General features: G+C 39.7%; 1 protein-coding gene across 1 annotated transcript; it reads right to left on the bottom strand.

The window, feature by feature from the left end:
* Positions 1 to 58: 58 nt before the first annotated feature.
* On the bottom strand, positions 59 to 25,494 carry LOC132256028 (uncharacterized). Its single transcript, XM_059752206.1, has 10 exons — positions 25,351 to 25,494; positions 9,780 to 9,873; positions 9,345 to 9,724; positions 3,045 to 3,318; positions 2,299 to 2,961; positions 1,833 to 2,060; positions 1,520 to 1,775; positions 1,040 to 1,455; positions 695 to 867; positions 59 to 638 (listed from the first exon to the last, which is right to left on the bottom strand). Exons 1-10 carry the CDS (start codon positions 25,492 to 25,494, stop codon positions 585 to 587), a joined length of 2,682 nt encoding a protein of 893 aa, XP_059608189.1. The 3' UTR covers positions 59 to 584.
* Positions 25,495 to 26,356: the final 862 nt, after the last annotated feature.

The raw sequence follows: 26,356 nt of genomic DNA, 5'->3' as shown, positions 1-26,356 counted from the left end.
CAGAAAATTCATTCTGAATCAACGGATTTAGTTATATTCCCGTGATTTTTCTTCGCCAAATTATACAACAAATCTTAATTCCATGTGAGTGAAGATCAACACTTTCATCATGTTATATATTTTTCATCATTATACAAAATACATTCATTACAACTTTTTACAGATTCCTCTTCTTTACAACAACAAAAAATACATCCAAAGAAATCAATTGAAAAATCCTCAAGATTCGCGATGTTGATAAATTTTAGAAAGAAATTGAGCGAAAATATTGCGGAAGAGACAATGAATTTCAAGAATACACAGTTTACAAATATGGGATTAGAATGACAGTGAGTCTCCAATTAAATCTAGTGTTTATCACAATAAAATTACAGATAGAGATATAGGAAGAGTGAGATTGTCTTTAAATAATAATACTCGTTTTGATGGTGAGTGGTTTTTTTGCTCGTGTCAACAGCGCGCCAGAGTTGAAAGGAGAAAAGAGAGATATGAAGTTGACAGGAAATCCACTTGGGTGTTTTGCGGAGGAGTTTCTTCTCGGGTGGACACAAAATCCCTCTTGAGCTGCCACAGCTGTGGATGGCTTAATTCTTGTACACACACATCGCCTCGTCGGCTCCATCTGGGCAATCGGTGATCTTTTGGAGGATGGGAAAGTCAAAACAATGCGCGCTGAGCACATCACGTGTGTTACCTTGTCGCAGAGTTGATTCACGGAAATGCAGCGGCCGCTGATGCATCGCAGTTCACCTTCCGGACACGGGGAAATGTGGGCTGTTCTCAGTGTGACACGATCAGTGCTCGAGTACTTGTAGTCCGCCTCAGAATCACTTGTCATCATTATCTCTTTGCTGTCTTGGAAGTTGGCTGGAAGAATGTGAGAATGGCAAGTGAAAGGGATTAGTTGGATCATATGCAGAGGGAGTCTTTCGGCGGTTTTATTGTTGTTGAGTGGAGATATGCTCGTCTGAGTGGTTGTCATGTCGCTCGAGAGGCTTTGTGGCGTGTGATGGAATGAAATGAGGAAGATTCACACTACCCAGACTCTTGCTGAACAGCACCGCTCGGCCGGAAGCCGCTTCACTTTGGATCTCGTCGTTGTCACTCTCGCGGTGCGCCTTGGCGTCTTCTGGCGGAAGTGTGACACTCGGAACGGATCGCTCGAAGTGATCATCGTCTGAGAAAGCGTAGATGTCCTTCTCACCGTCGGCCGGCTTGCTCGCTTCGCCCGCATTCAGCCGATCATCGCCCGAAATGGTGAGATACGGTCGGCTATTGGGATTGCTCGGCGATTGCTCGTGCACGAACGGATACACCCTCGCATTCCCGTACGACAGCGGGAAGCTCCTGGCGTCCTCTTCCTCCTCGCAGTCCAGCTCATCAGACGAATCCGGGCAGTCCTTGTAGCGATCACATCGCCACTTGTCCGGAATGCACTTCTCATTGGAGACGCACCTTGAAAAAACGAGCATTTTGTAACAATCTTCTCAGCGCGCACGCAATGTCCAAAAATTCTCACCGAAATTCATTTGTTTCGCAAAATTTGCAATTTTCCTCATCATCGCCCTCGGCGCAATCTTTAATGTTGTCACACTTCCACTGGAGTGGGATGCATGTCGAGTCCAAGCACTTGAATTCGTTCTTGTAGCATTTCCCACGTCTTGTCGGATCTTCGCACACATTGCGATCCAGCGAGTCTGGATAGCTGTCGCAATCGAACATCGTGGTGAGAATCTCCGAGCTGGCGATCACGTGGCTGCACGCCTCGAGGATGGCTGGAAAGGTTTTGGGTATGACTAAAGGTCTAATAATCACACTGGCATGTGACTCACATTTGCATATTCTCTTGCACGGTTGCAGTGGATTGCCCATTTTCGCGGGTCGACACTCGGGCTCGAGGATGGTGCAGACAAACTCTGCCGCCCGAATTGAGCACTGCGCCTCGATCAGATAATGCAAATGATCTATCTCCACCTGGCTCAGGGCCTTTCGGTTCAGTGACGTCAGATCATAGGGCAGAACGCCGCGACAGAGCGGCAGTGAGGTTGACTTGCAGATGCCTGAAATGCGTGGCGAAGAAGAAAGGACATTCTTATTTTCAAAATTTAGACCCTGAAATCAAGGGTTCTGGAGGACCTAGAGCCTTAAGTGGTAGTTCGTTGGAAAGGTCACGAGACCAGCTATAACGTACTGAAATTTGAGCTCGATCCATGCCATATGAGTTGAACAAATGAGGAAAATGTGTTTTAGGGATGTTCAAAATGACGGAAGGTGGGCTTTATGCGATTTTGAACTCACCATCGTCACTCCCGTTGCTCTTGAGTCCCTCTGTTGTGTGGTCAACTCTCGAGATGATGGGCAATGTGGGAGACACTCTCGTTCTGTAGACACTGGAATCGGTGGTGGAGAAGAGCGAGGACGAACCATTTTGACTCTTGATCAATTCCGCATTCAGCAGACTGAGAATCCGCTCGTCCTCCTCAATTGGGATGCCAAAGTTGTTCTGGTGGCCCGACGTGAATCCATATTGCTGCAGACTTTCCCTTGTTGGCACGTTGAACTTCACTGCACTCCGCGCCGCCTCTGTTGTGGTTGATGATGCAGTTTGGCGGATTGTCGTTGGTGTCACGCTGTCGTTTGTCGAATTCTCCGTCGATGATTGTTCTGTTGTGCTGGAGGGCTTCTTCACAAAAATGGCAAACACCTCTGAGTCATCGTTGAGTCTATTGGCCAAGTCCGGGCCCTTGATCACTTCCAGCAACTCGTCAGTTTGATTGAGTGTCGCTCCGCTGACATTGTATGCATTCGCATGGCCATTTATTACTCTCGGTCGCTCCACTCTCGCGTCATCATTCAACTTATCCAGATCATTGAAGTCCACCGTCAAGTCCGATTCTATCGAAGTGTCCAGCGAGACTACGTGATTCTCACTCCCCACGAGATTGCTATTGATTTCACTCTCTGCAGAAGAAATGCATCACAGTCAGCGTAACGAGAAGCACTATAATCCCAATGTTAAACTACACACTCTTTCTCTCTCTTACCAACAACTATAAAGTATACAACTACTCCTAGAACTGCACATATAAATACAAGTGCCAGCGGCCACTTGATGTATTGCCAGCATTTGCTGAAGACCCTCTCGATGTCACTCCATCTCCGGCGACTGGACGATGTGGAGGCGATTGGTGTCTGACTCCCGGTCGCCTTCCAGAAGCCAATGTTGTGCAGATTGCTGCCAATCGAGTTGGACGATGATGTGCTGGATGAATTTGTGGGTCTGGTGGGTATTCTGTAGAGTGAGTCCGGGTGTGAGCCCTGAAAATCCGACAAAATACCTGGTCAGACACACTTAAACACTGAATGGTTAGAGCATCGCAAGAGTATAAAGATTAAAAATTGAGGCGTGACACGTAATCCAGAACCATACAATAAATCTCTCACATTAAAGATCCTAAAAAATACATAACTTCCTCCTTCAATTCTGAATCCATCAGCTCCTCCCCTAAAATTAATAAATGATGTTTAATCCATTCACAAGACTGTGAGTAAAGATTTCTTGCCGATTTCTGTCGCTGTCACACGTTGACATTCAAATGATATATGGGAAAATAATAATAGAATGGATAAGAATTAACATACGACTTAAGTCACATTAATTGTCTCACCGCCGCTCTTTCCTTTTTCGCGCGCGCGCGCACAACAAATTCCTTCTTGAGGCGCACGCACCGAAATATTTGAGGTGTGTGTGATTCACATTCCATATATTGAGTTCCTCGAGCTACACAACGAAGAAATATCAATCAATTTTCGCGAGATTATCATTAATTATATGGCTCTGTGCAGCTGTTTCTCAGCCATGTTCAAGAGCGCGTGTTTAAGGGGCAAATTTGCTGACATTAAGAAAAAAGAAAAGCACAGAGAAAATTGAAGGACTTGCGCAAGAAGAGCACATTTTCCACTCTTTTCTGTTTTTTTTTCTTCATCACCCACAACTGCATTATTATTGAGTAGTGGTTATAATTCGAACAAGAGACGCGCAAATGCGAAGTGAAATTTCTCCAAGGCAAAGAGTTACCTTATAGTTAATATGATTATTTTACACATGTGCGATTATTGCAAAATATCATGGACATTGAGAGTGTGGCAGACGAAAAATTGATTAAATAAATTTTTGAGCTTAGCACAAGTGCCGATAAAAATTCCTCACATACAGAAACTTATAATCGTATTTTTCAATCAAAGCGCGCACTCATATTCAAAGTGAGAGCCGCGCATGTCCAATTCTTCTGCACATCCCATACCTGGTGAAGATTCACGTGGGGAAATGTGCGCGATTGTGCAATCGCCAAGTGAGTGCGAAAGCCTTCCCTGGGCCACACTTTTCACAGGCCAACTCAAGTCAGGCGGCCACATAATGGCCAGAAGAGAGCCAATCTCTGTGCGTAACATTGTGCCACTGCACTGGAAGTCAGATTTATACAATTGTAATAAATGTCACGAAGGAGTTGAGATTAGCTGGCCGGAGAATTGTCTTCATAAATTCACGCGAGCGCACAGTTGAGAACACTTCCACGTTCATTGTGTGCACAGCGCGATGTTGACGCCAATATGTAGGTCTCCTTGAGTGCTAAAGAATTTCATTTTTGCACCTCTTTTCCACCCGTGGAACAAATCTCGAGTGAATTTTTGATTAATATGTGGCAACATTGTGATTGAATCTCACACGCCGTGCAATTCTTCCTAGAGAAATATAATATTGAATGGAAATTGCAGCGAAGCGATGGATAAATCGCACTAAACGCCCAACTATTGAAAAGTGGAAGAATTAGCACGAAAGTAGGAAATTATCAATTAACAAGTGAAGTCAATAGTGTTTTGTGATGCCTTTTCTTTGGAGGCCAGCAGAATTTCCCGTCTTTTTCCATACGAATTAACCACTTTTGCAAAGCGTCTTCCACACGCGCTGCAACTGCAAAGGAAGGAACAATTTATAAACAATTGTTACACTTTCATTATCCGCATAGAAAGTGATTTTTTCTCACTTTTTTCATATCGCAAATGCACACTTTGTCTTTGTTAAATTGTGTGCTAAAGTTTCCTGGCAACTGACAAAATGATATCCTCGGAAAACAGTCACTGAAAGTCTCCCAACTTTATCTTTCATCATCTTTATTATTATTGCGGGGAAAACATGAAGCTATATTTTCACCCATTCATGCATCAAAGATGCAACTTGGTTTCATGTATAGATGAATAGATTAGCGATTATTCTTATGAAATTCACCATAGAATTGTAAATTGAGCTTCGCGATAATCTTGTTGGTACAAATTTGTCTATACAAATTCCGCCTCCATTGAGGGGAGAAAGGATGAGTGATTGCTCAACGGTTTTCTTTCGCGATATCTTCTTCTTTTCCTTGTATGGTTCATGCGCAATTATTGTTGTTTTTCCAGCGAAGATGAGCGCGTTCGAAACCAGGAAATTATTTGTCTTTATTCAATCATCCATCGTTTGGATTCTCTCCTTTCAGTTGACCACAAATTTATGTAATGTATCAATTCAATTGAAAGTGCTCGAAGAAGATCTCTCTCTCTCGCGCCATTCACTGGGCAAAATAGCAGAGATTCCAATTGTTTCAGCCAAAGAATATTGGTATTGTTGGTGTTATCCATGTGTGGAAAAAACATGAATATCTTACTCATTCGCGTGATGTCTTAGATTGATGACACGCGGAAGATGCGCGCGCGCTGAGAGGCAAATTTGGCCTTGTATGTTCAATTCCTAAATGTGCAAAGAAGTGGAGGAAATTCTCATGAAAGCTGGTAATTGCAGAGCTTGTGCGTTTAGTGCGTTTGTGATCAGTCGAGGTCAATCATGCAAAAATTATGAGGTTGTATTGCTATTTTTTGCTACCGCCATTTGATGTCAAACATTGGTAATTTATGAATTCTTTTTTATTCATCCGTATCTTGTCATTTTCTCCCTATTCGCAGATTAAATTACAATGAGTTGTGAGTAATTGAGAATAAAACATGGGTGTTTTTTTGGAGAGGATTTTGTCGATTTTTGAGCAGATAATTGGCTGGAGGAGATTTCTGTGCTCTCAAGCATCTTTCCTTAGGATCACATCGCCACATTGCATAACACTTTAGCCAGAAGGTGTATTTTTAAATTGTCCGTCAATTGAAAGAAAAGGTCTTTTTGTGGACTTCTCTGGGCTGTTTTTCTTGTCTCTCTCTATCAATTTACAAAATCTTAACAAGATGAAATGAGTGTTTTTTGGTCGATTTTTTGCCTGGCGCTACTGTTTAATTATATTCCATCGTTTGTTTTCATCGTGATTTATCATCATCTTTTCTCTCTTGGAATGCGTGTGTGCGTATGTGTGTATGCGTATGAATTTCTTGGCTTGTTAAAAAGACGTCATTAGGGTTCCCAAAGTGAAAACATATATCTATAACTTCAATCGTAACAATAACACGATGAAGGTATTAATTTCTTCATTTTCGCCTCTCATTAGCACTTGAGATGAAGGCACAAAAAAAATTGGAGAACATCTTCCAAAATTCAATATTTATATTTGCTTTTTCATACATTTTTCGGATGTTTTTGCACACTTCACAATGAGTTGGTAAATGCATGGCAAATAGAAGAAAATATGTTCACATAATATGAATTTTTATGATGGCGGGCAATAAATTTGCCGGCAAGTGAAGAAAACCATGTTAAAAGTTCGCAAATTTCATTACCGGACACATTAAGTGTTTCCCATTATCGAGCATGAACAAATGAAAATGGCATTTTATCACTTGCCGGTGGTTGTTTTTGCTGTGATCATTTATGAATAAGTATATAAATGAATATCGTGAAAGTATCAAGCGCGAGACTATCCTTAAAATTCAATCTGATTTCAAGGATTTATTCTATGGGCGATAAAAGTTTGTAAAGATTGACTTCTGATGGTGGGAAATAAATCAAAATATTACCACAGTTATTAGAATAACTAATTTAAATCATAATTATTCTGCACTCGCACAGTTCTTTGGCAATGCAGAATTCCTCCACAGCTGCGAGACATGTTCAGAGATTATCTCTGGGTGTATTTAATTAACACACCCCCTTAATTGACGTGCAATCAGTGTTATTGAAATTCATGAGGGAATCACAATATTGGATAGAAATTTATGAATATAATTCTCCTTATCACCAAACGGAATCGCGTGCTAAAAATGTCATACAGCATTCTGATGATATCGGGCCACCAATGAAAGTAATCTCTTAAGGACACACTTGCGTGCAAAAAAGGCGCACAAGTGGGCAATTTTAGAGGTCTCTTCTCGCACACCACTTGGCGCATATATACACGGTTTTCTAGATCTCGAGCACATTCATCAATTGTGTGACTTTACAAGGGTTTTTTTTCTCCTCACTTTCATTTATTCTCAATTACGCGCAGTGGCGCACCTTTTCTCAACATCACACACTGCGGTGGGCGCCCATCCCAAACATTTATTGGTGTCATCGAAAGTACAAGAAAGACCTAGTTTTCAATTGGTATTTCACTCATTCTTGGAACAGATGTCTGCCAATGTTTTTTACTGCCCCCAACGCGCGCGGCCTCTTTTGCCACCCAAAAACCATTTCTGCGCCAATCGTGAGAAATATGCAATAACTCAATATGGGTGTTATTGAAATGCCTTTTTTCCCTTTCCTCTCCTTCAATTGATCGCCAGGTGAGAAGATAATCTCATTTTTCTGCGTGAGAGATGATTCAAATGGGAGATAAAGCGCTAATAGGTCAACTTGTCTCGGCAGAGGTGTTGATTAAACAGTGAAGATTGTGTGGCAATTTTGTCTATAATTTTCCATTTAGACATTGATTGAAAAAAAAAGCACGGCTTTGATCTACATTGAGAGAGACACGATGGTAGACTAGATAAATTAGCAGCATTTTCACGGTAATTTCTTCATACGCTATATGTATGTGTTTATATTCAATCAGCGTGCAGAAAAGTCTTTTTCCTCTTTTTGCATCTCTCATATCGTACATGGAATCGCACAACGAGACATTAAACTGAGACATTCAATAGCTGAAAATGATATTGGAAATTTGTGCATGAGTTTTTAGGACATTTTTTTTGTAATTTGAAGAAGTTTCACAGTTTAACATCATAGATTTTATACCAAACTTGACAAATTTCTTTCCCTTATTTAAAGCATGTTTCAGTAGGCGCAACCATGCGCGGTGTGTTACTTCTTTTAGCATTTTAAGAGAGCAATTACTGTGAGTCTTCAGTGCGCCGCACTGATTTTTATTCTTCAATTGAAGGTCAAAATACGGCATGAATGAGTGTTATTTATATACCCCAATAATTGTATTGCTGGAAGAGAGTGTGAAGGAAAAGATAAAGAGGAGGAGAAGTTGAGGGAAAAAAGAGGTGCAAGAATGTGAAATATACGGTGAATATTGTCGTAATTGATTTGGAAAGTTTGATTGCTGTGTGTAGATAATGAAAAGTAAATGCATTCTTATAACTATTGACGGTGTTGGACTTTAATATCCAATTTTTATGTCTTTTATTGCCTCCTATACACTCTTTCTTTGCCAATTCAATGGGCGACGAAATTGCGTGAAGTGGAATGGAAAATTCGCCAGTGTGAAAAGAAATTATCAGGACGTCGTCAGAGTGTAAATAAATTCCAAGAATACCGCGCTAAAAAATCCGAAAAACAAGCAAAAATTTCCCTGCAGTGCAATGAAAGTGAAAAGAAAAATTGTATATAGATATTGGGAAATAAACGTTCAATGACTTCCTCACGATTATTAACGCACAATTACATTAGCGCCTAATTGGGTGTAATGTTTCGATATATCACGACGTGAATTGACACATAAATGTTGGTATTTAAATATTGGAATTTTGTCACTGCGGCGACGTTCAGCAATGCAATTGTTGCGTGAATGCTTTCAATTTCCTTCGCCACTGTCTTTTTTTTCAATAAAATTTTTATTATGATTTACAATGGAAAAATTCCTCGACGATATTCTTTGCGGAGTGTTTTCCAACATGGCGATGAAAGGGAAGGTATTTGCGGGTTGTATTGTTTCGCGATCAATACGAGTGGAAAACTTGATCTCACGACATGATTTTTCGCAAAAAAAAATCTGAAAAGAAAATGGGAATATTGTTTTGCCGCGAGGTCTTTTTTCCCAAAGCAATATGTGTTGCGCGCGCGCACAAAAGACACACAGAGACACAAGAAAAAGGCGGGATAATTGTGGACTTTTGCTGTTGTCCCACGACAATCATTTCCGATTTCTCACAAGGGTCGCACTTACCATCTCTTTATCCATCTGAAGGATATACTGAAAGCGCCCGATGTCGCCAATTGAGAGCTCCTTGGCACTCACACGGTCACAACTGTCGGGATCTTTCTCACTCGCGCACTGTGAATAGTTGTCGGTGATGTTCCTGAAGTACTCATTGGGGAGACTCTGCGGCTCCGTGTCAGAGTCCACGATGTTTGGCACAGTTGAGATAGCACTTAAGTCCCTCTTGGGTGGCGGCGAATAGTTCTTCGGCTGCTTGCCCGTCTTATTTTGCACATTGTACTGCTTATTCACCATCGCGCACACACTCTGGCTCAAGATGCCCCACAGCACAAGAGCAGCACTGCTCACGCGGACAGATGGATGCGAACTGAAGGCACCGCGAGTGGCTTAGGCAAAGACAAGACCACCACACCGATCTGCACGAGAGGCGCGCGCATTCACCATCCGGCGATGGCTCGAGAGATCGGCGCGCAATGTGAATCGGCAGAAATAGGAACAAATGGAACGATGATGAGACAAAACTCTCAATAACACTCTGATCAATATTTATCCAATATCGAGGTGTGTGTTGCACAGCGACTGACTAAGAATTGGTGTAGCTTTGAGTGGCGTAATGCTCTTTTGCCCAGCGACTGAGGAAGACACTCCAGCAAAGACTCTCTTTCATGGTAGGGATTGAAAGCGCGCGCGGAGGGGATTTAAACACTCTGCGATTTTACCTTTTTGCCCACCAACACACGAAATACAGAGGAAGAAGGAGAAGAAGAAGGAAAAAGAGCCCCAAAACCATCTCTCTTCCAGCCCACGAATTGCAAAGAGACCAAAACAAAAAGGATCTCAATAAGCGCAGCAGAAGAATTTGATGTTAATTTCACTGGTGGAGTTTTTCACGATTCACTGCATTTGCCAGTATGTTTCACGTGCTCACTCGCACGATTCCCCATTGATTTTTCAAACAGAGTTTTCACGTTTTGGAGAGCAAGAAAAAAGTGTTGTGATTTCTGCGCGGCAATAAGAATTGCTGCGGCAAAATGTGGTGTATGAAATTAATTGAAAGTGATCTACGGTCGATCAGTTCAGATTGCAAGCAAATAGAGTGGAATGACGTTGGAAATTGTGTGAGGAAAATCTCTGGGTAAAATTGATGCAGAGCGACGTGATCATGAAGAGTAAACAATGGAATTCTGTCGCTAGGAATTAATACCAATTTTAATTAAATGATCGCGAATCTTTTAGTTAAGAAGTTATTGAATTTTTCAACATTGATCCATCATAGAAGATTCTTGGCTTCTTGGACTCGCGATATTTCACTTTGTGGATTGTAATTGAAAGAAAAAATAACCATGAGGATGGGGGAATAAGTATAGGAATGAGTTGCAACTTGTGCATCTTGCGAAATGCCATTGAGTTTTGTGTTTTCTCTGTCTTACTCACTATCCGGTATTCGGCGGGAAATTTTTGTGAGAAGAACTCTGAGGCGCTATCGGAAATCCAATTGTTATTCAACGCGCATTTATTAGATGAAAAATATGACAATGTTGTGTGTCAACAATGAGAATTTCACGATTGAGAAATGCTCTCTGCACATTTTCACAGATCGCGCTCTTGTCTGGAGTGAGAGTGAGACGAAGTGCTTTTAATGATCTCTTTGCTATTACATCTCCTTCACGAAGAGGTGTTGTTTGGTGTGAGAAGCAATGAAGAAGTACGCGATGATTATCAGCAAGTGAAGAAGAAAATCATACGACGACTAGTCAGCACAATGATATGTAGAAAGTAAAGCTAGGTGAATTCTTTGTTTTGCCCATCGTGACGTGCGTGAGAAAAAAGATCTCTGATTGAGGCTATTGATGATCACAACAATGCACCGCTGAATCGGTCGGCATTTTGTCACTTCACCGAAATCATGCAATTCACTCAATTAATAGTCATTTTATGCCAAGTTAAAGTGCGATGTAGAAAGTTTTTCTCACTTAACTGGAACGCCCTTAAATCAGTTTGAAAACCTTAATAATTTATCGCACAATGTAAATATTTGTGTGTCTGTCGAGTTTTGGCATTTCTGTATACATGCTTTAATATAAAACAGAGAGAGAAAGAGAGGGAAAATTATGTTGAAGATTTAAAGCTCACGCAGAAGTGCGCTCAGACAAATCGGATAAAATGCAAAAAGGGAAATGAAGAAAGCGCGTGGATCGCCTTTTTGGCGTCATTCATAAATTTTATTCTGCGGAATTTCGTGCAAAATACCAATGATATGTTCACCATTGAAACTGGTTGAACATTTTAATTATCAATTACAGAACAGCGCACAGAGACTCATATTCTCAGCTTATGGGCATGTGGAAAGCGCGACTGAGCGAAATGCTCTGAGGATTCCATGTATAGGATGAGATGGGGCAGCATTACACCTAAATTGCTCTTCAAGCAAGGTTTCAACTTTCAGATTTTATGCGAAAATGCCTGGGTGCAAATCTACCCTAGCCCTGGCACTGATCAGCCTCTTGGACATTCGCAGAGCTTCAGCACAGCTTCTGGCAAAATATGAGCGCCAATTTAGGCAAATGAGATGGTCTTTCTTTACTTTTATCACACACCAAAACGACCCATAAATTTCACTCTTTCTCTCTCTCTTTCTCATCACACGAAAAAGGAACATCGCATGACACGCGATGATGGTTTGCGTTGCATAATTGATAATCGGGATATTATTCAAGAAAGATTGGGAAAGATATGGGTCAGATTGGCAAATGTCACATTGCGTGCACTTGATTAGTTGGAACATTATTTTGGCTATTTCTGCTCCACGGAACACACATGCGAATTTCCCAAAAAGGAAAATGAGAGCGATTTCCCATAACGCAGTTTCTTGTTGCGCCGGTGAAAGAAACTGCCAACTTCTGGCTTAATTGCAAACAAATCCATATTAAACGGAAACAATTTCTCGCCACTTGTGCTTCTTTTACACCAATCGAAAGAAAGAGCTGTAAATAATATATAAAAAAAAATGGTTTTTGCCTGTTTACAGACGAGTTGTGATTATGTTCTGTGATTGGAGTATGGAAGTACACATGCAATGGTGTCTTTGGGGAGTTTTATGTATTGAAGAGAAGAAAGAAAATAAGAGAGGAAGAGAAAAAAAGATCACCGAGGAAAGGCACGCGATCAATTAGTCAATAGTGTGACGATTATAAAACGCTTTTTATATTGCAATTTCACATCAATATTTATGCATGTTTTCCTTTTGCCATAACATCTCGAGGGTGTCATTAAATCAATGGGTAAACAGATAAATCCATTTTGGACTGTGAAGGAAAATTATATACGGAATTTTCATCTCTATCGCGCCACAATATTTATCGCAGTTTAATTTAATGATGGGTAATCCGATACTTCTGTTTCAGTAGATGGTGAAAGAAAAGAAAGAAAGAAAAAAGACATGACACAAGGGGACAAAATGTAGGCGCTAATGTCTCTATGGGCTTAAATAATCACGCATGTTGAATAACAGTCGCCAAGAATGTGATATTTGTCATTTCCCAACAATTATCTCGCGCCAGCCAATAAATGCGAATGGATGGCGTTTTGTGCCAGGAAAGCCACAAAAATTTAAAAATGGTAATTTGTACAAGATTATACCGACTTAAGTATCTGTAATCTCCTCTGCCAATGGGCCATTGTCGCGGCATATACAAATAAATAATGATTTAAGAAATTTAAAGAATGGACTGGAGAAGAAAATCCGCCAGAGATGCCATTCCGTGCGGGTGTGAATTGCCGACAAAGTGGGGACTTTGTAGAGGAATAACATTTCTCTCTCTCGGTCAATGAATTAATATGGAGATAAAAATATTGCACAATTTATTTCAGAGTCGATTTCGAATTGTCAAAATATTGATCTTCGTCTGATGTTTTATTTGTGGAGGAATTTAAATTAGCAGTGAGAATTCTTTCGAAGAGAAAAACCCACAATTTCACTCTTATTGACATTTAATTAAGCGGTATATTGCATCAAGTGTCCCTTGACCTTCTCGTCAATTCACTTGCCAAGAGATTTTTCAGATGTGAAATATATTCCATGATCTTCGCCTATTCACTGCTGTGCAAGATGTGAAAATTGTAAGTCAAAAAGTGCACGGAATTTGCAAACGCCATTCGAAGGCGCGCGCACGCAATTTGATCAGCGCACGTGAAGTTTGGCGACTGGGCGGCGATGATAGAAATGTGAGATGCAAAAATTAGAAATTAAAATAATTATTATAACATTTTAATCGCCACGATAATGAATCACTTTGTATTCGAAATCATCCATAAAATTCATCGACGGTTTGAAGTCGTCGCGCGATATCTATGTCAAAAGATGAATAGCATCGGCAGTGGGAAATTTACGAGCAGTTTACAACATAGACGCTGGCGTCGTTGATTTACATAAAGCTCGCATGGTTAAATAATTTAACACATAAATATTTTATCATTTTTCATCACCTCAATTTTTTGACGCTGGCGCAGCGGCGCGAAGAGTCTTTCTGGGCCTCTCGTGGCATTCGAAAGAGTGTGCTGGACACAAAAAAATGAAGCCAGTGCAATGAAAATATAAACAACTGATTAATCTCCGATGGTGTCATTTGCATAATTATTCAATAAGGCGCAATTTTCGACAAGATGCCAAAAAGCGCACAAAAAGGCGGTGATCGATCGTGACGGGGCGCAAGAAAGTGATCTCTTCTCGGCGGCAACAGATCCAGTTTTGCCCTTGCCGTGCGGCGTTATCATCTATAAATTTCATTAGAAATCATACAGCGACTGCAATTAATTTGCACAGACACACCGCGTATCGACTTATCATCAGGTTTATTGGTTTGCTGAACCGCGTCAGATTTGTGGCGCGACAGGAATTGATCTTTAATTAAAATTCCCTCTATCTTACTTGCCGTTAAATTTTTCACCTTTAACGACACACCACAACGGACTAATCGCATTATTCACCGCGCTAAGACTTCAAGGAAGATTGCTCGCAAGGGTTCAATCGTGTCGGGGCTTATGCAGATATTTTGACATGACTTATGCCAAATAATGCATAACAGTTGCATTAAGTGGAAACTCTTTCCTACTTTAGCTGCGTTACAGCCTGTTTTTTCAGCACTTTCTTCTGGGATAATATAAGAGTCTACGGCGTGTGGTCAGGAAAGTCCTCCAATTGTTGCATTTAATGCTTTCTATCCTAAATCTTTGTCTTCTTTGGCGGTTTTCGCGTGTAATTCAGGCTTATTAATGTGTTCTATCATATCATGGAAGTGATAATTGAAAGAACAGTCAGCGGATCAAAGCAATGGTGTCCGCTGAGGAGGTGTCAGCGACTGGACTGCATCACAATGCCCATAAATTCTCGCGCACATAGCGATCATGGCGAGAGCATAACAGGAAAGAGACACACAGAGTGAAATCAATGGTCATGGGGAGATTAGCGCACCTTGTCCACTGTTTCACGGTGTATTTGGAGAAATAACAAACAGCCCAGTCTGGCGTCCGGAAAGATCTCGTTCGCCTAAAGAACTGGTTTAAGATCACTGAGCGTGATTATTAAGTGATTTTCAACGAGAGACTCCCTCGACTTTTTCCCTTGTATTAATTTGCATAAGGCGCTGTTATTTCTTCTCTGTCTGCTCGCCAAATGTTTCCCAGCCTGTCATGGCAGAGTCAAGAGTCACTCATGAGGATCATCATTGTCAAAAGCCCCAAGAAATGCCGCTGCTGAAGTCCATATGCGAAGAAAGGCCATTGCACAACAGTAGTTTTTAAAAGGAGAATTCCGAGCCAAAAGAAGAGAAACATTTAGTGATTTGTACAATTCCGATATATCTTTTGATTTATCTGCCTCGACCGTATCTCAAAGCAGCATCGCATTTGCATAAATCTCAATAAGTACATACGTATGCATAATGTGTGTTTCTGACCGCGGCGGAGAAGTGAGTTTTTCGATATTTAGCCACAAATGAAATGCGACAATAATGCAATAAAATGCTAAAGTCACAGATTTGTGCACATTAAAATGTCTCATACTTGAAATACTTCAATATTCATGCAAATTGAGATATTCAGTGCCGCAGAATTTGATGTGAACTCAAGGAGTCATAAAGAAGACTTAGGAAAGCCTCGTAATTTCTGCATGTTGAATAATTTCGATCATATAGAAAAGGATTTTGCAATCCTGGGACGAAGTATTCTCTCACCTATAATTGACTGGGTTGAAAGTGGACTGCAAAGGGTTAATTTGTCACACTAATAATTTGCATATGCACAGATATTGCTGATGAAAGCTATAGTGAGGCCTAATGAAGAGAAATTATCGTGTGTCAGAGGTCAGGTAGATTTGCACTGCTGGGTGTGAAAATGCCAAGCCATTTGGAAGGTAATTGGGGAAGTGCACACACATTCAATAACCAGTGAATAAATTGTAAAGTGTCGCAAATTGAGCATGTAATTTCTCAAGGAACGAAATAATAATTTTCTTAGTCTCTAATGGACAACTTCTCAGCATGTCGCGAGTCACAATATTGAGGAGATTTATGTGCTAAACATGAATTTATCAGTGGGATATTTTGCCAATAATTCAGTTCACATCTTTCCAATTGTCGGCAAATTAACATTTTTCCTTGCCGATCGTTTGTGACGACAGGGAATCGCTGTTTAGCGATGTGGAGACAAAATTTCTACCATGACCTCGCGCGACCTCTCGCTGTGACATCACGCGACGTGGCGGAATGCATATTGAGATGGTGGTTTTCACCATCCGGAAGTGCCTGATGGATTTCTTGCAGTCAGAGTGATCGTGTGTGTTTGTTGTGTTTCTTTTCTAGATTGCACAACTTGAAGTTCATAATATATTAATTGAGCAGTTGTCAGTTGAAACTTGCCAGTCAATAAGTCAACAGTGACTGATCGCTGGCGTCTTTAATATGCAATAATTGAAACTTTCTTAGGCAAGAGAGAGAAATGCTGTCGATACAAAAAATCACTTCAACATGGAAAAAGTCAGTGTCCAAAAAATGCATTTTTTCGACTTTTGCAACTGTCTCGGCGCCCAAAAAGTCCTCTTGCATTATGATAGGAAGCATCGTGTTGTCCAGGAAATTATGTGACTTGGTGTGTTGGGACAATTTGTAGAAAATGGTAATTAAATGTGGCGGTGAGTCTCAAATGCTGTGTATGCAAAATTAGAGCAGATTGCGAGCACTTTGTCATAATCAGCAGGTGATCTAATTGACGTGAAAGAAAGTCAAAGAGAAGAAGTCAACACTTGTCCACATAACTTGCTAATTAATATGGACTATGTATTAGAGAAATTGCAGGGACATTTCTTGGATCTTCTTATGGCATTTACTTGAAGAACTTTGTCACTTCTATTACTCTGTGTCTTGATTTAACGATCTGAAGCATCATTATTCTATCATAAGCATGAATAAACATAGAAATCAGCAGCTTAGCATTAATAATAATAAAAAAGAAAGACAGTCAATCGCTTTAAGGCTTTAAGATGTGAGTAATTTTCACTCCCAACCAGGAAATATAATTTTCTCATTACAAAATAAATATATGGAATTGCATCATGTTCAATGGAATAATATCTATTTAAATGAAACGATTTAAAAGTAATAAATAAAAAGTACTTTTCTCACACAAATGCACGCGCAGATGCAAAATATTTATAAGGAGGAAGAAGTTAGTGAGATAAGACGCTTTTTATCGCGCAGACTCTCAGCGGTAGTGAATGAAGAATTGAAAATAACGTACATTACATAGTGCAGTATTTATTAATTTAATATTTATATACTAAAGCGTATTAAAGTATATCGAATGATACTATAAATAGAATTTATTAAAATTTTTATTGAGTCAAAGCACGCGATATTCTGCTAAAAATGCCTCAAAGGCACCATTTGTGCCTTTGACTTACGAAGGAGAAGCAAAGAAGTGAAATGATAATTTCACTGAAAATTTATATTGTGTGTAATTGAATTCTTATCACACGATGGGCAATCTCATTCAGGCTAAACTTGTGTATGAATATATTTCACGAGGCTGTTTCTCTCAATTTGCTTCTTTTATTTTGGTCGCCTCTTTGGCTTTCCTCCATCTCGCATCTTATTAAGTTTGCGTGGTCTCTTCCAGTGTTGTGCTGATTCAGCGCGCGAGATGGCAATAATTATTTTGCTTCTATGTCGTATATATTTTAAATATGCAAAAATTTATGAATTTATGCATAATAAATTAATTAGGCAAGATAATTTGTCATTTCACTCTTCGCGCGCGCGATGCAAAAGATGGTCTCGACGCTCTGTAACATTTCTTTGCCCCCATTTTAATGAGGAAAATACCATTTATGCTATATAAAAGTATCTAGCATGAATGATATAATTCCACTGCAACACTGTAATCCACACATAATCGAGGATCGAGATGAGACACTCTTGGGTGGTGAATAATTGAATGGCAATCAGTATTTTAATTGGGAAATTAACGTAAATGAAAAAATCTCAGCAGGATTGTATAAATTGCCAGGCAATTTCACAGCAAGAGCGTAAATGAGACGATGCAGGAGATGAATGAAATGTAGGATCGTAAAAAAAGACTTTCTGCAATCAACTTTGATCACTCAACATTGTAAAATGAATTCTGCGGTATTCAGTTGAATATTTACAATAAATATAATAGAAGCCTTACAATGATACTCGGAGACTATCTCAGGGGACATTCTCGCATTGTTAGATTACAGATAAGAATTTCCAGTAAATTATGAGAAAGTACACCACAGAGCATACATTTAACCAGACGTTATGTAAAGGTAAAAAAAATTGTCCAATACAAGCATTGCCAGAAAGAGAAGAGTCTTCGCAGATAAAAAATACAATTGCGCGCCTTGGTCACATTCTTCGCAATGTGAAGTAAGAGATAATAGGTGAATGAGAAGCGGAGAAATTAATTAACCTCCGCGCAGAGTTGATCTGGACGAGTGTGTGTCATGAAAGTTAATGAGATCAGGCAAAAGAGAGGAATATATAAAATCTTCCTGGGCGAAAGACAAAAAGAGAAGCGCTCGCGTCTCATCGGTGATTTATTGTGCAATAAAATTGTGAATAAATGCGTTATATGATATTGAGAAGGCAGTAGTTGTAATCATATAAATTGTCTCTAAATGCTGGTGCGTAAGAAAAAGCATATCGCGATATGAAATAATTTAGAGATTTACTTCTTCGACGCGCGGAGCTTTTTTTCGCGCGCCACTCTTTGCGTGAGATGCCGTGGACATTTCCTTGTTAATCTCCCAACCCGCGATGAGATTGGAAAATACAGGGCTGTTATTAGTTATGTGAGAGATGCCTTGGAAGTATAATTAAATATTCACAAAAATAAAATGTGCACAACTCTTCACAATTTTACATACGCGCGCATGGAAAATGTGTGTATTTTGTAAAAATGCAAGAAATTATCGATTTCAGCGCCTCTCTTTCATAATTTATTATGGAAGATATCTTCATAAAATGAATAATTGTGTGTTGAGGTTAAATGGAATCCGATGATTGGCTAAATTGAAAAAAATTCTCTAAAATCAATCGCTCATCAGAGGAGATTTTTCTATTTACACACTTCCATAGTAAAATAGCGACTAAGACACTTAAAAAGTGTATTTACTGTAAATTGGATTTTGTAATAAATTGCAATCGTAAAAGTGTGTGTGTGTGTGTGTGTGGATGGCAAAAAAGTGAGTGGATTCCCATTCAATTTAGCCTCTTAATTCATACCCAAAGCAAAGGCAGCGCGTGAATTAGTAAGAAAAAAGCCGGATCTGTTAATGACCTTTCATTTCATCTCCAGAAGTATGCATAGCCAAGCAGAGCGTCATTTGACCAATGAGAGATAGATGAAGAAGTTATTAATGAAATTTGACTATATATTCATCTTTTTATCTCATTTCCTTTGAGAAAAACACATCAAACGGCTATTTCACTTCACAGACCTCCTTTTGCCCACTTCTTCGCCAATCATTTGTGATGCGATTGTGAGGAAGTTGCATGATGTTAATATGCTTGCACACAGAGTTGAATTGTAATTTATTAAGTATATGGAAATTGACGTGAACTTTGTGTCAATTTTCTCTTCTTGCAGTGCAAAGGGAGAGCGAATGCGACACGCGATTCATTGAATTTTATGAAATATTCATTTTTACATTTCATCTGTTGCTCTGTTAATGATTTAATGTTTTAGATTATTTGAAAAATTTCCAATTTGCCAATCTCTTCGAGAAGGTTAAATTTCAAGATGCATTTTTTAAGCCACGCCCACTTGAAAGCTCCTCCCAGTCTCATCGTCAACCGCAATACTATCTTGCGGCAGCGTAGGGAAAAATAAATTGATCTAATTCCATCTTCTTCCCAACCACAATATGAAAAGCACTTTTGTTATCTTTCCTGAAGAATGTCAAGACTGTGAAAGAGTGTATTTTCTTGAGACCAAATAGCAAATGAAAGTCTCTTGGATAGTAGATAAAATAAATTCACACAGAGGAAAAAATATGCTTTTCATGATCTCAATTTCTATATTTACAGAGTCTCTGGGCTCAAGAAAATTCATTGCAGATGCTTTTTCCCACTTTGTCAGTGGGTGAAAGTCTGTGATTGAGTGCAAATTTATCAATCTCGTGCATCTTGTGACGATCATCAAAAACGGGAAATCGTGAAATGACTCAAGAAGACACAATTAATGTGTCATATATTTTTATATGCTTCATTTTCTAAATCACCACAATACTCACGATATACACAGTTCCCTTTTCGCACGATGAGCGTCGATGGCAAAAATCGCATATTGTGACCAAAGATGGTCTTATGTTTGACTTACACAATTCCAGGCAAAAAGTAGCTCAAACGATGCCTTGGTGGATATTGTAACAATTCCAGTGAATTATTGAGCGGACAAACACATACACAAAATCTGTCAGACATTCTCCCAGGCAATGTCAATTAATTTAATGCTTTGACGGTCAGTTGGAAACAATAAAATGATCATGTCTTTGGTATGCAAAAATCACCGCCGGTGAGCTTTAAGACACATTTTGTGTGTTGCTTAGAAGAACATTGCACAAGAGCTTTTCACGAGCACAAAGGATGGAATTAAATGAACTTGTTGGTGGCTCAGCATCAATTTTGAACTTCATTTCACTATTATATTCCCCATCGAGCGCTTCTCATCTGCAGCGAAAAGCGCAATATTTGCGACTGGCGCGCTTTAGAATATTGATGAATGACCAATTAAACAATGCGACTGACCCACATTGGGCTTTACAATAGAGATTGTGTTCGATCAGATGTGTATCTCACTCAAAATTGTTACATTTTAATAACTAGTTAAGGAAATGCTGCTGAAACGGTAGTTGATCTCAGCCACAATTAGGAAATATTTACCTCTTTTGTGTGTCTTTTCATCCAACAATTTATGTTCACATTCTTGTTCTCTTTCGCTGTGTGCAATTTTGTCTGCAACTCGCTTTCCACTTACACGTCAAATTATGACAATTACCCTGATCAAGTGATCATTAATCACACGAATCACACCATAATTTCATATGTATTAATCTGCTTTATTTTCCGATTTATATTCACACGGAAATGTGACATTACTCAATTGAGTTGTGTTTTTTTTCTCAATACTAAAAATTCTACTGAAATTTTTATACTTTCCCTTTAGTATTTTCTTCTTTTTTTCTTTTCGTCTCTAAAATTGCCAATCGATGGAGAATTAATGTGCTTCTCTGAACAGACACACAAAACCGCAAAATACGAAAAACAACAGTCAATATTTTTGCACATGAATGGAAAAGAACAGAGAAAAATTGCTTCTATTGTGAAATAACCCAATTAAAGTTTCAAGAAGAGAAATTCAGTGAACTCAGGCTCAAAGGCCTCAAAGCACAATCTGGCAATTAATCACAATTTCTACTGACACTCTGTTTGCCTCTTAATTTTTCAGTAGATGATTTCCAATGCCTGTCAATCACATGCACAAGAATGGCCATCTAATAAGAATTTTTATTGCCATCATAAATTTCTACCCGTGTCAATTTCCCTCCATATTGACATTGTGGTGTTATGCCTTTGGAAATGATAGAGTTGTACGGGTGTTTAAAAGCTGGGAGGAAGAGCTGTGAGAACAAAAAGTGGCCGCGCAATGGTCGCGATTTAGTAAGAGAGCAAGAAATCCATTTAGAGTCCATTACAATTAAGTGGATCGCGCAGAGCTCAATTGATTCCCATAAGCACGATCGGCAGAATGATGCGCTTGTTGCAGTTGATTGGAGATTATTTGCAAGAACACTCTTGATGTTGCAATTAATTAATTTTTCCCTTGGCTGCTCGCCGCATGCGACGCGCTCTCCTTAAGTTGAACTGTGGGAGAGTTTGCCAGCATTGCGACATGTCATGTTTTTAATACCTTCTATTAGAAGTGATCTCTTTTTTCACCATGCGCCCATTTTCCTCTGCAGCTCAACACTTGCGGTCGCTCATTGCGGGGCTTAGAAGCTGTGCGGAGAGAGAAGGTCGTGAGATCCATTTTTCATCATATATATATACCTTAGAATTTTCATGTTGACTCTCTGCGGTGGAAAGGTGCATTTTTGTCCACAGACACAGTCGCAGAGAAGGTGATTTGAAAGGGAATTCGTGTTTTCATGTCAACTGACAAATCGTTATAAATCGCTCCATATTCAGTTAGTAATTTTTCGAGATAATAAACACTCAATATGGGGATCATGATGATTTCCATGTTGCACAACAATTTGCTGAGAATCGTCTCGAATTTCTCATGCGATCTCATGAGATTGGCAGTTAATCGACTTTTCATACACGGCGCGTTCAGTGGAATTCCCCAAAATTCAATTAACTCTGTTTTTCTCTCTAACTGATCATTTTCTCTAATTGCTGCTGCTTACATTGAGAAATATATATATATATGAACTGTAGCGAATTCACTATGCGAAGGACTAATCGTGATCGCACTTTAATTCTCATAGAAAAAAGCAATCCAGGGTTCCGCATGGATTTTTGACTCTGTTCTAAATTAACTCTTGGAAGGTTTTTGTGTGGTTCATTTTGCATCAAGAATTCTATATCACACACCAAGAGGAAGAGAATATGCCTTAAATTTGTACACAGATCTGTTAACAGTGAAATTGCTCGCGATGATCACAAAACGCGATCTTGCAAATTACTTCGTCCTTTGCCTGCGCCATGGAAAGTATTGCGGCTGTTGAGACATTTGCATTTGGTGGGAGGGGAAGAATTCTTCGGCCTACGATCAATTGTGTGTGGGTTGTTGATGCGATCTTGCGAAAGAATTCTTCCAAAAATTCCACAGAGATCACCAGCAATTTGTACAATCGATTAATTGTGCGCGGCGAGTTGTTTTTTGCGATGGTGCAATTAAGGCAGGAGGTTTTACTGGCGGTGAGTCTCTCCTAAAAGACATTATTATACAATTCAAGATGATCGCATAAGATCGCAGATTTCAATTTATTTATGATGGTAATCTGTCAATCATTCCTCACAGTTCATTCTCAATGTGTGTGAGCCAGAGAAAATCACGGTGAGCGATTGTTGGTGGCATTGTTGTTACATTTGCCGTCAAATTTCTTGGTGAGGTATTTAGCCAAGTGATCGCATGGGTGTGAGATGGATAACTTGGTCATGATGATCATGTTTCAAGGTCTCTCTCTCTTCGCTGGCAAATTTCTGAAGATCGCGACACAATTCCTCTGGTTTTTTTCTCGCGCGCACTCTTCATGTCTTCACCACATTTGTCACTTCCACGAGAAAAAAAATGCTGAATTCCATCCAGTGCACAAAGAGCATTTTGTGATTAACAAACATTGCAATTTATCATGCGAGAGAGTCGCACAGTCTAATTCCAAAGATTGGCGATGATCAATGTGTGACATTCAAGGGAGTCCTTCACATTTCATACCACATATATTGTTTGAATTCCTCAACCAGATTCATCCTCGCGCAATCCACTTATTCGGCCTGTCCCATGCGGAATGACTCCGAAATCCACACCGGCGAGGTGTCGTCGTGTTCATCCAATTTCTCGCATGGCTGTTGCATTGTTTGGTATTAAATATTGCAAAATAAATGCATAAATTGCCGATGAGATGCTCGATGAGCATCGCATATCCAAATGAGGTGCAGAACATTTCAAAATTACATATGATCTTTGTGTATATTTGTGACTTTTTAAATTGACTTTTTGCGCGCTGCTCCCAAAGGTATTATATGTGCAATTTTCGTGTTTTATATCACACACATGCACCTTTTCAGCACTCCTTTGCCTCCGTTGTCATCCGGCAGCATATAATTCTCCGTTCAGCAATCCTTTTGTAAGTGCAATCCTTGGAATACAGTTGAAATACAATTGCAAATGCGAGTGAAATCACTGCGAAAGATCACCATCGCTTTAGTGTCATCTTCATCGATGGTATTTGGCAATTGAACACACACATCTTTGGCGAAGAATCACCTGACAAAGAGAAGAATCTCCAATTGATGCCGAGAGTGTCAGGAAATTCCGTGTGATCTTGTGGCTGAATCGAATGGCATGAGAAGTGTAAATACCAAAATCGTGACACGATGATACAAAATGCTCGCAACATTACCTATTGACCGATTTAGTGAATTTATCGAGTCACTTCGAATCTCACACGGTTTTCTCCGTGAGAGCAGCAACTATACTCACTGTGCGCGGTGGAAATTGCAGTGTGGAAGCCGCGCGCAGAAGAATGAAATGCCAGCGATTTCATATGACTTCTAATATTATTATTATTAGCCCAGCACCATATTGGAGAGGATCGCACAATGAGTGTGACTCTCACTGCTGTGCATTCAATTAACTCATATTCATTTATGTATAGCCTTTAATGTGATGTTATCTTCAAATACCACGACGTGTGTGTATTTTTATAATTCGCCTGAGAATCGAATGCCTGGCGGGCATTGTAAGGTTTCAATGATGATTTGTATTGGATTAAATCCTTCGTGATGAGAAAAATACATCGCGCCGTGTTGATTGAGTCCAATTGCCGCATAAGTTCATCATCGCGAGAGCTTTTTTTTGCCACCACTTTCGCGACTTCCCACTGGTAGTCAAGATCCGCCATCACGTCTAAATTATATGTAATTTTTTTCCCCTCCTGACACACCATAAAAAAGCGTTTGATCCGCGGCTAAAGTACAGGGCGGTGAAAATTGGCAGGAGCTTGAATTTCTCACGATCACTTCAGGCCTGAAATCATCGATCATGATCTCCAATATATTTGCGATTACACCAAAAACGGCGCGTGATGTCATTCGGGCCTTTATCCAAATTTCTGTCCCACTTGAAGTCGTGTTGCAACATCGCGAAGAACCTTCTTCGCCGGTGATGTTCAGTAATTAGTGTTGAGTGGATGCTGAACAAAGGATGCAACACAAATGGCATGAAAATTGCTATGGCGATATTTTCACTCTTGTGGCACCCAGTGAATTGGTGTGGCCTCGTGTGTTTCAGGTGAAAAGTGGGCAAGCGAGGGAAAATTGCTTGACGTTAATTTGAATTAAATAGAGACTAATTTGGCGGGGGAATTGAATTTATGGGTTAGAGAAAAACATACACAGACACAAAAGAGTGCATTTCGCAATGATCGCGTGGTGGTTAAAACACACGCACTTTTTATGCATCATTTGCTCGAAGACACCGGAAAAGTTGAAAGTAAATAGGTGAGCTATTGATTGATTAAGAGCTGAAGACAAATTTGGCCACATTATAGAAACGTCGTAATATTTCCTGCACAATTGACACACATTTCTAGATTAACAACATGCCATCTTCGTGTGCCCAATGTTAGGGCAATTGAAACACGAGATGAAAACCATCCAATTTCAATGTGATTTCCTCCTTATGCAATCTCACCATCCCGGTCACTTACCTCAAAGACAACTATCGTCTGCTTCGACTGATTTCCTCGATTTCTCCCTTTCGTGGAACATTTCATCCTTCCGCAAATTGTTGCAAAAATAGCACCTGGAATGATATCAATGAAATGCAGCAGAATTATCGTGCCTCTTGTCATTGCTTGAATGAAATATGAAGTGCCGCGTGATTGTGTGTGATTTTCTTTGGCCGATGCACGATTGTCTCACGATGCACGTGAGCCCATGATCCAATTACGGGTGGAAAAATTTATTATTTATTTGAGAGGGAGTTGCATTAATGGCCGCACACAAGAATAAATGAATGCAAAATTGACCAAAGTCTGTGTGGCAAAACGTGGCAATTTGATTATAAAAGTTTATCATCATAAATTTTGTTGGTGTTTTTGTGTTTTGCAATGACAAAATGAGACAACTTTTGTCGCTAACATGCCAAACTGTGTAAAAATGGGGAGTTTTCAATGGATGGGAAAATTGTGCCGCTGAAGGCGATCCAATTTCTTACACAGTCGCGCATAAAAATTCCTCAACTTCTTCGCGGTTTCCTCCCGCTGTTCTCAAATACACCACGGTCATTGCAATTGTTATATGGTTCCCGTCCGCAGAAATTATAGTCTTTTTATGACATCTCTATAAGCTCTTGCAATAATTACAGCGGCAATTTTGCCACTTTCATTAATATTAAAATGAGAAATGCCACAAACCTTTTGCCTCTCAGCGTGAGGAGGAGAAAAAAAAACAAACTATACGCTTTGCATATTCTTCAAAACTATTAGTGGAAGCGTGGGATGATTTGTTTCGTGAGATTAACTTCTGCATGGTGTTAAGAATTGATATATTTCGCTTAAGAGTCTCTCCAACTACTCTCTGTCCTCCCGATCGTTTACTTGCCGTGCGATGAAGGTGTTTATATACTTTGGGCTCGAAACTCTTCCCAAGAAGTGGTTAAATACAAACAATGATGATGGTTTCAAATGAGGACAAATTGTTTTTTGCACTTTT

This window comes from Phlebotomus argentipes, unplaced genomic scaffold, assembly GCF_947086385.1.
Source record: "Phlebotomus argentipes unplaced genomic scaffold, Phlebotomus argentipes genome assembly contig_5, whole genome shotgun sequence".
Lineage (NCBI taxonomy): Eukaryota > Metazoa > Arthropoda > Insecta > Diptera > Psychodidae > Phlebotomus > Phlebotomus argentipes.
This window is presented reverse-complemented; position numbering and strand designations above follow the sequence as displayed.